Source organism: Apus apus, chromosome 6 (assembly GCF_020740795.1).
Source record: "Apus apus isolate bApuApu2 chromosome 6, bApuApu2.pri.cur, whole genome shotgun sequence".
NCBI lineage: Eukaryota > Metazoa > Chordata > Aves > Apodiformes > Apodidae > Apus > Apus apus.
Window position 1 is genome coordinate 7069319 of NC_067287.1, and position 18349 is coordinate 7087667.

The 18349-nt window shown below is 36.3% G+C and overlaps 1 protein-coding gene across 18 annotated transcripts in view; it reads right to left on the reverse strand.

Annotated features, from left to right (window-relative positions):
- Positions 1-418: 418 nt before the first annotated feature.
- Positions 419-18349, reverse strand: part of R3HDM1 (R3H domain containing 1) — a 77165-nt gene continuing 59234 nt past the window's right edge. For 12 of the 18 annotated variants that reach the window (XM_051624261.1, XM_051624254.1, XM_051624249.1 and 9 more), the window contains 11 exons: positions 17608-17868; positions 16986-17106; positions 12107-12261; positions 11678-11826; positions 9417-9520; positions 8632-8799; positions 5457-5626; positions 5100-5250; positions 3677-3759; positions 2808-2886; positions 419-1833 (listed from right to left, as the gene is read on the reverse strand). In XM_051624261.1, coding sequence (XP_051480221.1) covers positions 1478-1833; positions 2808-2886; positions 3677-3759; positions 5100-5250; positions 5457-5626; positions 8632-8799; positions 9417-9520; positions 11678-11826; positions 12107-12261; positions 16986-17106; positions 17608-17868 — 1797 coding nt within the window. In that variant the 3' untranslated portion in view covers positions 419-1477. Of the gene's footprint in view, positions 1834-2807; positions 2887-3676; positions 3760-5099; positions 5251-5456; positions 5627-8631; positions 8800-9416; positions 9521-11677; positions 11827-12106; positions 12262-16985; positions 17107-17607; positions 17869-18349 lie in introns of those variants that run through there. The other 6 variants (XM_051624258.1, XM_051624256.1, XM_051624255.1 and 3 more) reach the window with 4 other exon arrangements.

Sequence of the window (18349 nt, forward strand, 5' to 3'; positions counted from 1 at the left end):
CCTCCGTAAAATGTTTCTAAACATAACATTTACCCCAAGTTTCCACTTACAGAAGTTACAAGTGCATCTTTTAGAAAGCAACAGCTTCAAGAAGGGAACAAGTAGTTGCTCATTTACACAGCAAATTAGTGCCTATGCTAAAGATAAAAAAAACACAGGAGCAGTCCTTTATGGTCTCTGATCAATTTCTGTCTTTTTTACTCATATAGGGAAACATTTAAAAATTATGAAGGGCAGGATAACAAATAAATGCTTAAAAAAGATGAACATCAGTAGTGGTTCTTTGAGAAATTCTAGTATTTGTGTTATTTTGAAGTTTTTTTTCACACATTTGAAGGAATCCAAACTATTAATATATTTTTCATCCAGGTTTTAGAAGACTCCCAGAAATTTAAACTGAAAAAGTGCACTGAAAAAGTTTGTGTTTGTAAACATTTATTTTCTTGAACTGAAAAAGGCTTGCATCAGCACACATTGTACAGCCTTGCAAATTACACAAATTGAAAAAAGTTTGTTTCATTTATGTGCAATGAATCTTTAATGTCCAGTGAGCATCTGTAAATGATGAAAACTTAAACCATTAAAAAGGTTTCCAGCACTTATCAAACACAATTATCATAGCGTGAAAAGGAAGAGAAAGAGATCCATACTGGTGGGAACACAATTAAAGTGCAAACATTTTGTCACTTGTGAAGATACAGTTTAGTTTCTTCACATTTTTGCTAAAAAGAAGAAATATTAAAATGTGATTCAGTGAACATTCTTTGTAACCTATTCATATTCCCCTTTAAATAATGATTAAACTCGCTGGATCAGAAGCAAATCCTTCAAGGGTACAACATCCTTGTTACTTCTTTTGACATTGCTCAAATGAATCTCAAAAGAAAATTACCATCTAAGGAGTTAAGTTATTAAAATTATGGGGTTTTTTCTTTAAAAAAAAAAACAAACAACAAAAGAAAACACAAGGGATAAAGAACAGGTTTAACTTGAAGATCTGGGATAGTTTGCTAGAAAATGAGTGTAATTCCTTGAAAGTGGTTCTCTTTTCCCCTCCACCAATCCTCAGGTTCCTGCCTTGGAATGGACAGCTGTGTGCTGGCTGTGAAAAGGGATTATAAAATACAAATCTGAATATGGATTTTTATGAACGTTTGCTGTACAATAAAACTTTGGATCTGATACAAGAATTCAAAAATATAAAACAAAACTACTATAAAAGTAGGGGATATTTCAACAGCATTCCTTGTAGACAGCTGCCTGTCTCAAAGATGATTTCTTGCTATTGTCTGGGATTAACTCTGTATTTTTTTTCTTCATCTTGCTGGATCACTGGGTTATTTATTCTTCAATGGCTAATGTCATAAGACAACACATCCCAGGAGTCTCTATGAAGAGTGCAGAAACCCCACAACATCAAGCCAACTGAGGAGAGGACATGGAAGTAGTAAAGGCTGAGCATCCACTGATGTAACTACTACTGAGAACTAGCCCTTTCCAGAACATGGAAGTCGTAGTGCTTCTTGCTCGTTCTCAGCCTGAACTTGTTCACTGAGGTACTACTTTGTTTCTTCAATGCATTCTGAGCAGCAGACATCGTAGGGAAAGTAGCTAGAACCGTGTAGGTGGAAGCCAAGTCACTGGGTTTGGATGGCTCAGTGTTCACGCTGCTGTGGTAACGACGATGGTTCTGCTGCTGTGTTTGTAGACACGGTGAATCCCTTAGCCACCGAATCTTGGCACCAACTTTTAAAAGTTCTCCAAATAGTTTTTCTGCTTCCATACAAGTTATGCCTTCTGGCAGTTCAGTAATTTCTAGAACTTTTCCCACAACTGAAACAAGAGCAAAATTGAATCTCAATCGGTCATTGTAGTTAGAGATACAATAAACATGAAGGAAAATGAGTTATTTCATACGAATCTCCCATTGGCTGATACCACACACACAGACATTCCATTTCTGGTATTCTAGGGAGCCTTTTGCTCTCACATTTAGCACTGCTTACAGCTACAAACATAGAAATAAAAGATAAGAATACAGAGGGCCCTCAAAATAGCGAGGGGAAAATAATCAACACCTAATTTTGTAGCAGGTTTGTGAACTCACTATAGCATCCCACTGGCTTTGCCTGTTAACTCCTCACACATCACCATGCTAAAAATCTAGCCTGTCTTCTGTCAAAAAAATCCTCTCCAGTAAATTGTTAGAAAAAGCTGATCTGTTAACTTTCTGCAGAGTTGACAGTAGGTAAAACTTGCAACAAAAATTCTTTCCAGTATAGATATGAAGACAGATAATACCAGGTTTTATTTAATTGGTATCTTTACCAACTCCAAGGAGATAATTCGTAAATCTCATACATCCCTCAAATCCATGTGCTTATTTATATTAGAAGGGAAAAAAAACCAAACACTAATTTGTGGTTTACATTTGATTTCACATTTTATGCAAATAAAAGGAAGCACAGGTATGTCAATTTAAGAATATTTAACGTAACAATATAATAGAATTTATGTCCAGTTCAGTGAAAAACTTACTATTCCTTTTAATACTGTCCAATCTCACTCTTCTCTGGTCTTTCCTCTAGCCTTCAAAACTACATTTTTCTCATTTAACCTCACCCTTCCCCTCTCAATAAATCAAGTCTTCCTCTCCAGCTCTGTGTTTCCAGTATTTGCCATGTCCATTTCTGTCCAGTTCATCTTCATTCTGGCCCTTTTCTCACCTGTGCTCTTCTTGTTACATTCCCAGCCCATCACCATCATTAATTTTTCTGGACCACTGCAAGCAATCAGCAAATCCGTACCTGGTTCTCCTGCACCAAGATCGGCTGAAGCAGCCTTCTTTGCTGGTTTCTTTCCCCTGTTTCCATGTCTGTTTCCAGGCTGACAAGGAAAGATTGACATAAGATACGTACTTTAATGACAATACACCATTATCTTAAAACTTGTAGGTTAGCTCAGTGAAAAATGGTGCAGAGGAATGTCTGGAAAATCACATGCTCTACCACAGTACAGAAAAGATTTTAATGTCTAATTTTAGTCTTGGAGTTTAGCGGTCCTGCAGTCAGGCACATTGAGTCCTTGTCTTCAGAAGAAAGGGAGGAAAAGATGAAAAAAACCCCAACCAAACACCAATCTTAAATCTTCTTGGAAGGACACCCTTCCACCCCCTCCCCAATCCATCAAATATTCTCTCTGATCTTGGGTAGAACTCAAGAAGGTAGAGGTAGGGTTGTCTGTGTGTTTTTCCCAAAAATTAAATAGCTGGCAGAACTTTTTAGCTTGGCTAACACTATAATAATTTAATTTTGTTTTTCTTGTATGAAACAAACCCACCCTTTGTTTAGAAATACCCACATTATTTTCTTTTTCCATTATTGTTATTCAAATAAAAGAAAATCCTTTTAGCAAACATTGTGTTTTTTGGAACTGCTGGCAAATTAAAAAAATCCGTAATCTACACTGTGCCTAAAGCAAAATTTCAGGAGAATGTTTCTTTGTTTTTTAAATACAAAAAGCAAGAACAATGGGAAGTAGTACAGAAGTGTTACTGGAGAGCAAGCACCTTCCACACAATTTCTTTTCTAATGCAATAACATTCTCCTGTTCATGGTGGTTATAACGGTAGTTTTGATTTTTTCCAGTATTGCTGGGATTTTATTCTCTTTAATACCTGTTGGCTTGTTACTTGTCCACGTAATAAAGATGGTGGATTGTATTGCAGGGGTTGGCCAAGCAATGGGTATCTGGCATCTCCTTAAAGAGAAAGGTAATTAGAAGGCTTTTTGTTATGGTAAATCTTCCTCCAAGTTCCTCTTATGATGTCTATCTTACACAGAAGCGAGCAGAACAGCTATGCACAAAGTAGTGTATTTGGCTAGGCTAACAAAATAAGATTTGGGATTAAAGTAAGCCAGTCATACTGATCACAAGCTGAAAAGGTACAAGCTTTCTTGCAGTTAAGAACTACACTGAAAACCACAAAGTTTTTCTTCATTGCAGCCTTATCTAAATCCTCTTATTTCAAAATGAGCTTAATAAGGTGGAAACTCCTCTCGTACTTAATGATTTTCATGGTTATATCCCTGATTAGAGGCAGGTACATCTTCACATTCCTATTTGCTCCAAGGATCCACAAAGACAATGGAATAGAAGTTTTTAGTAATCACAGAAGATTAAGACAGTCGAGAGTGATACTTTGTAACAGGCAACCTGGAATTTTTACAACATCAGAATGCAAAGCAATGAAAAGATTATGTAGCAGATAAGACAAGGACAGACAAGGAAATAATAATTTATTTTATCAATAAGACAGAGAATTTTCTGTAAGTTTTGCTTTAAAGTAAATCTTTCAGTAAAACAGACTGATCAGTTTTGAGTTTGGGAACTATACCAGGATGTCTTGGCTCACTGACAAGGATTTTTTTACAATTTGGTTTTAAAATGTTATCAACTATCACATCTCAGTGAAAACTCCCTATTTTCTGTTTTTCTGTTAACATGGCAGCAGAGTACTGATATTCTTCAGGGAATTATTTCTGTCTTTGAGTGGATACTCAAAGTAATTGAAGTAGCAATACTACTGGCTAGGGGCTCTAATCCATCACACTAGTTTTTCTACAAAGGAATAGAGAATTCTTACTCAGGCAGTGGTTTGATTCAGTGTATCATCAGCTAATAACTATATCCTTTCCCCCAGCTAGTTCCATACTGTTTATCTTTGTTGCTCTAAAAGTATATCCTTTGTGACAGGACATGTCAAGTTTTGATTTATGGTTAAAACTTGAAGCTTCTTTATATCAAACATCTTATTAATATTTTCAATGCTGAAATGGGGAGTTTCACACACGAGGAAGCTAGTTGGTTACAGAAGCTCTCACAATAACAAGATCAAAAGCTTCTGAGAACGCAGGGGACATCATCAGTGCAGAAAGTTAAGGTGAAATTTTATATGATCCTTGAGTGGGTAATGTGATGTTCCTACTTCAATAGCATTACTACTAAAGTGAGCCACAGTTTGTAAGAAAATCCTCCCTTGTATTTTGAAACATTCAAATAGAAAAACATACATATGTTTTAGTTAACTAAAACTATACCTTGTCCAGGGACAAAAGGTCTAGAAAACTGGGACACAATAGAAAGAGGTGTTAATGTGGGACGGATGTTCTTCATGTTTGATAGCTGCGCTGGTGCTGGTGACTGGGCCGGTGAGGTGACAGGACTACCTAGTTGAGGACTATGCTGCAACTGGAATAAACAAGTTAGTGTTTTTAAAAGTACCTACTTGAACAAGGCAAACAACACCTACAGTATTCAAAGACTGAAGTTAAAATAGCTATAACGAGTATTACCAGAGTGAATTTTTATTCCCCAAAAAGAACTTCTGGAAAAACATGCAAAGATGCAATTTATGCACATATTAAGTCATCCTGAAATACAAAAAACCCTCATACCTGTGCAGCACTGTCTAAAGTGCTAAGTTCTGTGGACTTCTGCCCCCTTTGATGATCACAGTAATATTTATTCTGTTTCCACTGTGGAGGTGAATGGTTCCGAGGCTGAGGATTGCTAGGTATATTTAGCTGCATCATTACTACTCCCCCACCTGGTGGTGGTGCTACTGCTACAAGACAAGAAATCAGTAGGATACAGTTCATCATACGTATCAATTTTCATTTTAGCAGAACAGACTTGCATTAAAAACAAAACAAAACAGGGAAACAACATAATCAATGTTTTGCTAAATAAGTTGCTGAACTGCAGAAAACCAGAGCAGTATCTTCTGCAATTACATTCCCACTAACAGATTCATCTCTTAGGGCTTCTCAGAACTAGGAGATAGTGGAATCACCAAAACTCAATATTGAGAATACTTTTGAAATAAATACTTCTTTTTTACTGTATTCAACATCCACTGTAGTTACTGTCAGAGCAATGTGTTCAAGAATGTGTGATATTAAGCAAAAACATGCTTCACTTAAAAATATAAGATACCTAGTTAGTTTTAAATTATACAGCAATATGGACTCAAAATGTTTTCTCTGATATGATGAGATACCTGGGAAAGACCTGGAATCAATCTCCAGGGCAAAATGACCCTAATTTCCAAATTCTGTACAGAAACATTTTTCTAGACAGAGACTGCACGTGGATCCCCATGTCCTATACCACGTGGCTGCTGCAGTAGTTACAGCCATGCCGCAGTCTGGGGAGAACAGCTCAACAGCCAGCACTGTTCCCTGGAGGAGTTGTGATGAGAGGCTGTCTAAGAGACAAGCTGTCTTTCCCCTTGACCTGGCTCTGTCCCAAGTAATTTATATAATGTCCTGTTTACTCATAAATGGTTATTTGCCATTTCCTTCTCTGCTCTACCCACTGTTTACAGCATTTCTCAGAAACCACAATTAAAACGCATGTTTTAAACATAATTTAATCATCCACTTTTAAGGTGGGACACTACAGTCTTCTCTATTTACTACCTACATCATAGCATCAGTTAGGAACAGTCACATATAGATTATAAAACGCATTCTTTTATTCTAAAAAACGAGCTATTGTTTTCACTGTCCCTGGCCTCCACAAAAAGAAACATGGCTCCATCAAAAAGCCAACCAAATAATGTGGAATAATAAACTCAAAATACTAAAACTATATTAGCTTTTGTAAACTGGATTCTGAAGTATTTACTATATTGATATTTACAAAAATAATGAAGTAATACTAGCCATGTTTTCACATCTGTTTTTCATGGCAAAAGATTCTAGCCATGTGTTACAGATTGAAATGGAAGCATCAGATATCTGGCCAACTTGAGCAGAGGATACGTACTTTAGAGTCCCTGCAAGAGCCAGGCTGCAAATATTTCTATTTTTTTGCATAGCAAAATCAAATAAAACTCTGTTTATGGTTATCTACTACATATTCACAATAACAGATAGCACAACAGTTTCTAAGTGGTAAAGCCGCTTGGAACTTGACATATATATTCCCTATATGTAAATCTGAGATGTACCAGACAAACATCTAGATACATGCTACAGTTTACACAAAATGCTTTAATTTTAATATTTTATGCATGTATTCATAAGTATTATAAATACACTTATTTACACTTCACTGTTTTATAATGTATTTTTTATTCTGCAGCACTCTTAGCATATTCTTTTGAATTATCTCTGTGAGAACTGAACGCCCAGAAAAATCCATGCTTATCTTTCTTTTAGAACCATTTCTAAGAACATATTACAAACTGGAAATGCTATTTAAACTGCAAAACAAAACTCTGTACACCCAGAAGAACTTGTTCTTTCTACTACTTCTAGTTCCACAGCATTTCAGGAAATGAAAATAAATTGAATTTTTTTCCTATACAAGCATCCTGACAAAGTGAAGTGTAATATAATGCATAAAGTGAGTTTGCAGACGTTTTATCTCATGGGTGTCAAAACCCATGAGAAGGGAAACCCAGAAGAAACCCTCGAGTTTTGCAGTCTAGTCCTCTGTAACTTTTTCAAATGAAAAGAAACAACTCCACAAAATATGCTGTCATCATCTCAGTACCACTGAAAAACATGCTTTTCTATATTCTCTCAAAATCTGTTCTCCCTGTGTCACAGAGGGCTTCTTTGCCATCCCCCAAATTTTTTTAAGTCACAGTTGAACAGGTTAGAATTAGACCTTCAAAACTGCATAAAATCATCACTATCAGGATAGATTAGGAGGATAGAACAAACTACTGAGACTGATTTTAGACATCATGAAAAGACAGTCTTCCAGAATTAAAGCCAAACAAACTTGAAGCAAAATGCAAACAAACCTAAACCTGCCCATGGACTCTAATACTCTAATGCTAATCCAGCTATCTTGCCACTTAACTGCATGTTATCTATTTACTAATAAACAGGCTCTAAAACTATCTTCAAAGATAAATGTTTGTAAGAAACACCAAATCTATAGTGGAATCTAGGTCACTGACCTAGGGTTGTTTAATATATTGCTTGCTTGCAGAATACTGAGACAGCAGTATTTGAGATTACCCCTTTTTGGGCAACCAAATCTCTAATGTATAAAATTCCCTACTGGTGAAATACAGTACCACTATAGTCACAGGATTGTTCTTTAATCTCCTTTGGAGGTTAACCCGAGTACTCTTAATTTCCTGACCAGTCCATCAATTTTATGGTTGGAAATTCAGCATTTTTAGGTGTATGGGTATTAGCATTTATAGTATTTCAAGAATAGGACAAGCTCTGTGTCACCATTGTTTTCACAAGCCATGGAGGCTTTCATATATAAAAATATACATACACCTTCTAAAAATTACCCAAATATTTAGTAGATGAAAACATTCTGAGCCTGATTTAAGTGCTTCTGTTAAGTGACACAGATCTGCTGAAGGCTGCCTCCAGGCTGCCCCCCTGAAGTTGGCTACTGTTTCATCTAAGTTTCAAGTTGTCATTTTAAAAGTTACAATAATAGCAATTCAAATGAAGAATTATGAAAAAAAGTATTTGCAGAGATAGCACTCAAGTTGCAGTTGTTCTAGGAGTTAGCCATGAAATCAGTCTGATAAATTTACAACAGATTTCTAGACAGAATGGCTTAGATGAAAATGCCCATAAAATATACCTTTTATTGGCTGCATGATGGAAAGGCCAGTGGGCGAACTTTTACATGATGAGGGTGGAGACACTATGCTGTAGTGTACAATGGAAGCAGCCTGTTGTGGCTTTGACTTTGATGAAGGTGGCAATAATGTAGGAGGTGATGGCTTCTGACTTGAATGGTTGCTATAAACTATGAAAGTAAAAGCAGTAAATAAGGCTATCATTAAAAAAAAAAAAAACCAAAACACCCCACAAAGCTTTGGAGTATTTCATTTCGCTTTTCAGCGGGTCAAAAAGCTACCTCTCCTCTCTGCCCAAACCCAGAACTCTGAAGAGTTTACTTCTCAAGAACTCTTAAGAAAACAGATACTCCTTTTCCATTAAGTGAGATCTAGAATGCTTCTTGAGTAAAAAATCCAAGTATGCTGCTTCCAAAATGTACCTTGCTCGTTTTATCAAACATTAACCCAAATCTCAAAATGTTCAGAGTCATGTAGTTCTTCAGGAAAAGATGAAAGTCATTCTGTTGACAACTTATAGTTCCCATATCTGTCTCGACACTCAAGCAAACATGCAAGGCATTACAATGTATGTTACTGCAAGTAACTTGAGAGCTTTAGGTGATAAACAAATTGAGATGTCAAGTTAACCTGCCTCCAATGTAATTTCAAAAATGGAACACAGAAGAAAATATAATACAGTAGTTAATTCTAAATCAAACCGTTATTATAAAAAAATCCAATCACCCAGCATAATAAAAGCTACACATTATTTAAGTCTTTCAGTTAAAAACTTTATTCCCCTAACCTGCACACTGCTGTCCTTGAAGCTGCTGTGTGTTGCAGGGTGAGGTTGTTCTAGGAAACTGTATCTGCTCTGATCCAGGGGGCTGCAAATATCCTACTGATGAACTGTAACAATAAAAAAAAAAAGAACATGACTAACAGGCACTTATGCTACATATTTATTTAACCATGACTGTTGCACTTGCCGTCTACATATATTGACAAATCACTGAGATTTTATTAAATTTCGAATCAGTAAAATTCTCACCTACTGCCAAATCTACTCATTCTTCCAAAGACTGATGTTTCACGCTGCTTCCTTGAGAAAAACTTATGCCCTGCATACATTAAGCAGCTGTTTTTGTGTCTATAGCAGGGTATCGCTATAAAGACATCTAGAATAATAATAAAAAGATGGTTTGTTGTCCTTACCAATGAAGCAGAATTAGGTCTCAGTTAAATGATTACCACAGAACCTGACACAAGGGTTCAGATGAAATCACTCATCTGGAGGCTGGCCCCATGCTGCTCAGCTGGCTCATTAGCACTCCAAAGCAGCACACCTCTGCTTCAGTGTAAACTAACACAGCTGAAAGGGCTGATTGCCCTTCCATGGCTTTACCAAATAGGGCGTATAGGGAAAGGAAGATGTCTCCTGGAGATAAACAACCTTTCACTTGTCATATGTAGGAAAAGGATAACTGTAAAAAGCTTATTTATACCATGTATTTTTCAGGGCATTCAGGGGAAAAGCAGGTAACAGAGAGGCAAATTCTCTCACACCACTAACTGATCATACTGCCAGAGCCAGAATATCAAGTTGGTGGACCATAATCAGAATGGTGCCTATAGAATCCTGTATTTAATTTCTGTACTAACAGATAAAGTGTACATTCTGAGGGAAGGAGAAAAAAGTATTTTAGTATTTCATATTGTGGAAAAAAAAGAGGTGCCATCTGTTGGATTTACCATTGTTACTTACGTTGTCACACAAAGTTTGTTCCATCCTTTGTCCCAAAGTTCAATTACATAATTTTAAATCAAAGATTCCCTTCCATTAAAGGACAAAAAGCTCAATGAAATCTAAAGCAGATTTGATAGCTGCATGGGCTGTGTGTTCTCACACAGCTTCTCATCTGTCTACTGATTATAGTTTTCAAGAATGACCTGTAGGTTAGAGACTATTTCATTACTGCAGAACAGCATTCTGTGTTCCTTGTCAAAGTGCTGCAACAAAACTATTTTGATAAAAGCAAGATACAGTCATTAGCTGCTAACCTGCTCCAAATTCCTAACCAATGTTTCCCTGTGCAAAAAAAAGGGACATTATAAATGACACAGAAGATCAAGCAACAAAATTTACTTCAGAAAGTCTGGGATTATGTCTACCTAGGACTTCACTAAACCTCAAATATAACTAGAGAAGGATAAAAAGAATCTTCAGTTGCAAAGAACAAGAATTCAGATTTAAGCAGATGAAACCTCGCAGCAATGACAAAAATACTACTTAAGTCTCTGCACTTAGGAAAGGATGAGGTATTTTTAAATGATGCACATTTGTAAGTTCCAAAAACAAAAAGAAAAATTTGTAACCAGCTTTAATCCTAATTCTTTTAGGTGTCTGCCTGTTTCCTCACAAATACTCCATTAAATTGTATTGGGGACACAGATGTATACACAGGGAGGTATGTAGATGTATACCAATTTGCTGTTACCAAGGCAGGTAAAAAAAAAGTTCTTTATCAAGCAAAAACCAAGCATAGAAACAAGTTCCTTATACTTATTTCATAGCCAGCTTTGTGCCAGCAGGCCTTGTCAGCAACAAAGTAAACTAAGCTTCTTCCAGACAAAGCTCAGAAAAAATAAGTCAGTCTTTTTCTGGGATTCAGGTTATCTTTTTTTCTACACCTTAAAGTAGTATCTTTGACAAAACCAGTGAATAAGGATACCCATCTTAAATGTTGCTGCAAAAAGGCATTAATACTGAACACACTGGTGTTTCAGGTACAAGAAAAGAAACAGAGAATGCTTAAGATTCAGAACTGTAGAAAAGTATTGCTGAAAGTGATAAGGAAACAATGTTTTCCAGTCCAACAAGTATGTCCCGATTCAAGCAGTACTGGTTGTTTTAGTTAACTGCATAAAAGCAACAACAAATAAAGTATCTGTAAGTCTGCCTTTAAAATACATTTTAATATATGCAGTATTATAGAGGATCATGTTCATTACTACACTGTAATTAAGCCTAGTTGCTGAGAAATCAAGTAAATGAATTAAACTCACCTTAAATTATTTTGTTGACCTGATGGAATGACACTGTAGTAAACTGGCATTCCTGTTGTGGGCAATCCTTGATTTGACTGACTGGGAATTATAACAGGCTGTTGATATGTCTGCTGGGGCACTGCTTGGGAACCTTGAGGCACCGAAACCTAAAATTGAGAACACATGAAGATTTCCCTCTGCAGACAGTGCCTCTTGCCCATTGCCTAGTTAATATAAGACTTTTTAAAAGAAACAGAAAGATCTTCTCATTTAAATTGTGGGTTCATGTGTTGTTTCATGTTTGTTTTTTTGTTGTTGTTGTTTTGTTTGTTTGTTTAAATTCCTGTTCCTGAAGTCACCTTGGCCACTTGCTTGTACTACTAGTACTGGTCATCATCACTTAAACACACAGAAGAGTGATTGGAAAGATATGAATAAATTACCCACCTGATAAGATGGCACTGAAGGATACGGAACAATCACACCTTGAATTTGATTCCCAACATTGTTGTGTTGGCCACTGACTAGATTTTGATTCTGAGAGTGCTGGACTCCAACTAAACCCTGGTAGTTTTGCTGCTGGTTAGGCAAAACCTGGTAACCTGAAATTATAAATTTAAATCTTATTTTGAAATAATGAACACATTTTATACACAGTTGCCTATGTGAAAATGTATGTGTAGTGTTTTCCCGTGGCTTTTAAAATCTGTCAACTTTGTAAGAATTGAACTTACCATGCATTTAAAAAGAAGCCAACATTAAAATTAACAGTTTTATTCCTTTGGATCCAGCATGAAATACTATACACACTATTTGCAATGGTGCTCTCACATGCTTGCAATATTTATTTACACTCTAGGTGATTTACATGCATTAACACCTTGATTTGATGGGTGAAAGCTGAAAGCATTTGAATAAAGCATGCTAGATAGTATCAAAACCAATTAATTGCCCATTGTTATGAACAAGGCCATTCTAAGTTCTTTAGTTTAGAAATTCTAGTTATGCTAAATTCTACTAGGAAGTATCTCAGGTGCCCTAGGGATAAAAGCATCCTGACAATGATTGAAAACTGAATCATACTTAGAGAAAATTTGTTTAAGTCATGTGTGCAAATCTTTTCTCAAAGGGCAATTTCTACTGAAATCTGTAATGCTAAAAACAACTGGGAACTGAGAAAAATCTTCCAGGTAAAAAAAAAAAACCTATGTATGTATGCAAGGGAAGACATTTTATATTCAAAGATATCTTGAGAAAAATGGAGAAAGATTTTCATATTCACCCTTCTACAGTGCCTCTACAACACTTTATTATTGCTTTAAGTGGTATTGTCTGTTCTGTCAAAGACGGACTAAAATACCCCAAAACCAGAGCATTTATTAGGTCCAACATTAACTCCAGTTCTTTTTTTTGTTTGTTTGTTTATTTTTAAAAAACATATAGTAGGTAACTGCTACCATGACCAACACACATGCACAACACAAGTAAAGTTCTTTTTGTCATGTTCTGTTATACAGGTATATGCTACTTACCACATCAGAAAAACCCCCTAACTATCAGTGTTTCTGAGACAAAGCCAGCTATCACTCCACAATAACAAAACTGGGCTTGTCAACATGCACTGACAGCAAGAAGAGTCTGCATTTTACTTGGACACACATTCACATTCTACTGAAATAAATTCCCCATGCTCCCTACCTTGGTATGGAACTATAACAAAGCAAATACAGCTGCAAAACTCACTTTTTTTTTTTTAAACTGTGTTTAAAAATTATATTATTCTGAAAATAATTAGTTAACACAAAACACCTTTTAAAAACAAAGCCCACCAATGTTCATTGATTACCTACATACAGCATATAAGGAACATGGTGAATTAAATCTCAGCTGTCTCTATAAAATTGCAACAATGAAGACTAAAAAAATACAATATAATCAAATATTGCTTCAGAAAATTAAAGGGAAGAAGCTTCAGTTAGTTAAAGTGAAGAGAGTTATTAGAAACACAACAGGTATTTTCAGAGTAGTATACAAAACTTCAGAACAATGCATTCTTGAATCAATTAGTAATTAAGAGTTTTTGATAACTTTTAAGTTTGAACGCTGCACAAAAATCCATCTCATATCTGTAATCAGCAAAGTGCTTAAATGTGCTTTGTTACAAAATGACATATGGCAGAATGAGAAGTTTCAGCATAGGACAGATACAATCAATACACCTGCAATCTAAACCCCTAATTTCCCACAAATTGCGATGTGGCTGCGAGTACTTTTCAGCTTTTTCTGGCACTTCTAGAGGCAGACGTAATCCATTTTGCAAGCAGACAGAACTGGAACAACATAAATTGACTGCCAAGAAAGTTCCCCACAGTGCTACAAAGAATGCTCTATTTTTAGCCTCACAATTTCACCTCTGCATAGAGAGTGGTCTGGCAGAAATGCAGCACTCAGCAGAAAACCCACACCTGCCAGAGCAGAGTCTCATTAGACAGAAACACTCTGAAAGAGTAGATAAAAAAGCATGTTCTTAATATTTACATAATTAAAAAGAAATCACTGTTAATGTACAGAAATACATTTTCTGAGTAACACATTACAACTGTGAAACAGCCTTTATTCAAGAACAGAAAAGCAAGTACCATCACTTGGTTAACAAGCTATGAATATAGCTTGATTACAAGTACTACAACTGTTACTACAAGTCTATTAGTTTGATCACTGGTGAAGCAGAAGCTAGCTGAACATCAGCTGTTGTTCCTACAGTCACTGTAGTTAAGATCTTTAACCAACCTTCTGTTAGGTCTCATGGTAACTGGGCCCTCATTATCATGGCAATGGGAAACACCTTGTTCTTAAATAGTTTTCTTCTCCCAACATCTTTTGGACAACCAAAGTGTTCCTATCAAAAGTGAAGGCCCCCGATTATTTCACCTGAAACCCCTTTAAAAAGGAAGCCAGGAAGCAGCTGAAAAAGAGACCGGTTCACTGTGAGAAATGTAGACCTCTCAGACAGTGTTACGGCCCCGAATCCAACAGCTCATCAATAAAGTCAGGCCACTCCACAATATTAAACCAAAAGTGGCTTCTGTTGCCACACTTTCAGAAACAGTCATCTTTTATCTAAATTTGTGTTTGGAAAGTTATTTCATAGTTAGTAACCACTATAAAATAAAGCCCATAACTTTTATGTCATACAGGATTTGTTAATTCTTTTTTTTTGACCAGACATGCTGCTATCATAGCCAAGTAACATGCTGCCTTTTGTCTCAAAAACAGCCATCGCTAATAAGCATCAACCATTCTGGATGTAGCTTTTTGTCAACACTGACATTCAAGGCTTAAGATACATCTAAAAGAGAGAATTTCAAAATACACCATCTCACAAGCAGTTAACAGAACAGAAAACATAACATGGAACCTTCCATTTCTAGAATACTGATTCAAATTTGCCTATAAAGCAGTAAATGAGAGCTAGCAATGGCTAGGTACCAATTTCCAGATTGTCAGTTAAACACTAATTACACAGTTGCTAGTGAAAGACTTCCCTCTACCATTAGTGCTACAATGTGTCAAGCAACTAAACAGGACTGAATGGGAGTATTGGCGGGAGCACTCCTTCACTACTTGAACATGATCTCTTGATGTCAAGGTTACAGGTACAAGGTACATTAGCAAAATAATAAAGAAGCTGTCTGCACAGCTTGCTTATCTTATTTCTTCCAGGACACAGAGGGAGATATTAGCTGCTGATGCTTTTCACTTTGTCCACGTTACAGGCAGTGAAATTCAGTTGAAATGTAAACAGCTAAAAACAAAGAAACTTACTTACCATATAGCAACCGATTCCTCTCTTTGCATCTTGGTGCTGCTGCACCATCACCCCATGCTTTCCAATTCAGATTGTTTTGTTTAGCTAGGTACATATACTGGCACTCTCCCATTTGGAGTTTGTGTGCTATTCACATTGGGAGTCCCCGTAAATGGAGAAGCAATCCCAGTTGAGCCTCAGACTTTTTTTGCTATTAAGTAGTCTGGGTATTAAAACTTCTGAGGAAGGAAAGCAGGTTGTGTCATAGAGTTGGATAACACATTTTTAACACTAGTGGATAAAAGCAAGTTGCTGAAAAGAATAATTTGTTTTCCTTTGAAAAAAATGTCAATATACTTTCACTTCTGAAGAGTGAAAGGTGGTGATCGATTTTGCAGTAGGCAGGTAACTAACAGCATTTTAAAATTATCTGACAACCCTACCACAAGTGGGCATCACATCTTGATTCTGCAATGGAACAATCCCAGGTAAATTTGTGAACTGAACCCTGAATAACAACTTCAAGTGTTGCTGCTGGAGCAATTCCTAGAAGGACTGCAGAAGAGGGAGCCAATTCTCTTACAGACTACTTAAAATAATAGCTAAAAAGAACTCCTCTTGATATTTATAAAAGCTTAGTATTTTATCCTATTTCTGTAGAGCAAAACATAGGTGAGGGCAGGGGGAGGAATAAAAAAACCCCTTCTTCCTGAAGGAAACTCAAAAGGATATCAAGTCTAACAAACTTAACTAAAACATGGTATAAAAGCCTGTTTTTTAAGGATTTCTGCCTCCAAACATCAAGGGTTACTTCTGAAAATTTTGACTGAGTCAAGATACTACTTAGAAGTAAACTTGTTCCAGGAATCCAAATCTTATTGAAGAATTCATAACAATACTTTTAAGTACAGATTATCAAAATGATGGTAGCTCCAGCTACAATTTGTAAGGAATAAAAAAGACAACAGGAATGAAAGGAGGCAGAAATACAGCTTATTAGCATTCACAGAGGTAACTCAGAAACAGCAGAGAAATCTTTACTAAAAACAGGAGGAGCAGAACACTGATTCTAACCACATCAATCTCATTATATATTCTATTCAACACCCAGATACCTGATAGCAGTCTTTTCATGTCACTACATCTCCAATTAGTATCTTTTGTTTAGAACTTTCAGTTACAGTACATCCCTGCAATGTGACATCATTTATAGGTACTAATTCATCTTTGCAAATTACTAAACAGTTAGCAAATAAGCTACACGTTTTTTAAATTACTCAGTTCTAAATTTAAAAAAAAAATAAAAATCCTATAAGTAAAAAGAGTGAGCCACTCATAGTAATGGCTCAGATCTTCATGACAATTGACTCAAATTCTTTCACCTTAACTAAGTTACACTTTGGATCCCATATCCCCTATGTCACTTGAAATTATACAGCAAAATAAGTTTCAAAAACAAACCCAGGAGAAAACACACATGGGGGTGTTCTAATGAAATGTTGAAAAGGTTGAACAAACCTGTCTGCTGCCCAGGCTGTGCCAAGGGTTGGTTTTGCTGCGTGTTGTAATGGACAGAAACAGGTCGGTACTGTGGACTGGAGTGCGGGTACTGACTGGGGCTACAGTAACAAGCTGGCATCTGAAAACAAACAACTGAAAAGATTCACTACCAGCAAGTTTGTAGAAGGCAAACATCTAACCGCTTAAAGAACTACATGATAAAAGATAACTTATTACAAAGATGCAAGTAATATTAAATGGTTTAGCAATTAAAAAAAATACTTATACTACATAAATTTCCTCTTTAACAACTGATTTCTTCTACTTTGACTGTAGAAGTAATAATTCCCAATTTCTACAAATAAACATTTGAGACACTAGAAGACTATGACAAATATGAGTTTTACCAGCTACAGGTAAATATAAAAACTTGTGATTACTGCTCCTCAATTAAATGGAAATAGTTAATTTCAAAGCATGTAAGCCAGAATAAAAAAGCAACCCTAGAAAAATGCAATTTATTAACTATTTAAAGCAGCAATAACAGGGAGGTCCACACCATATAAAAAGCTAATAAATAGAACAGCATGATCAGTTTTTAAATACAACTTTTGGGAGGATGAAAACAGAGCCATTGTACCTGTGGCACAGGTTGCTGCATATATCCCTGCTGCTGGAGTACTTGCTGGTTGCCAGGGTGGCTAGATGGTGAATAGCCTGGGGCAGAAACTGGTTGGCCAGAGGGTGGTGGAGGTGCAGCAGCTGTGATGATATAACCAGGCTGCTGTGGGGGCTGCAGGACTACAGTGGACTGGAACATAGCAGCATGAGGTTCAGTGGGGTCAGCAGGGGGCTGGCGGGCAAGACTCATATGGCTAAACTGTGATCCTAGGTTGTCTTGCTGTAATAGTTAAAAAAAGGAAAAATCACATTCACAAATGCACATTCAAGGAAAAAAGAAAATAGCCAAATATCTCATTAAGTTTCAGATATGCATGTCTCAAATTACTGTGTATTAGCAACATGAGCCAAAGAACAATAGGAAAGAACAAGATGGAGCACAGTAATAAATTATCTTCAGAGCCGACAGCAGGAGAGAACGTTCAGAGACCACTCATTTCACTGCAAACATTCCAGTTTTTGGATTAAGTCAGCCTCTACCTATTTTACAGTAAAAGATTTAAACTGTCAAAAATAAAGTCTGAATTGGTGCCACTAACATTTTCTGATTGGACTTCAAAGCCTGAATGAAAACATCTACCCCAGTTAAAAGAGCAGAAGGCATTATTAGTATTGCTAAAGTAATTTTTTAAGAGCTTAGGTTAACGAGGCTCTAGTGCTGTACTGTAATTCCGTTAACTTGGTATTACACTACATGTAAG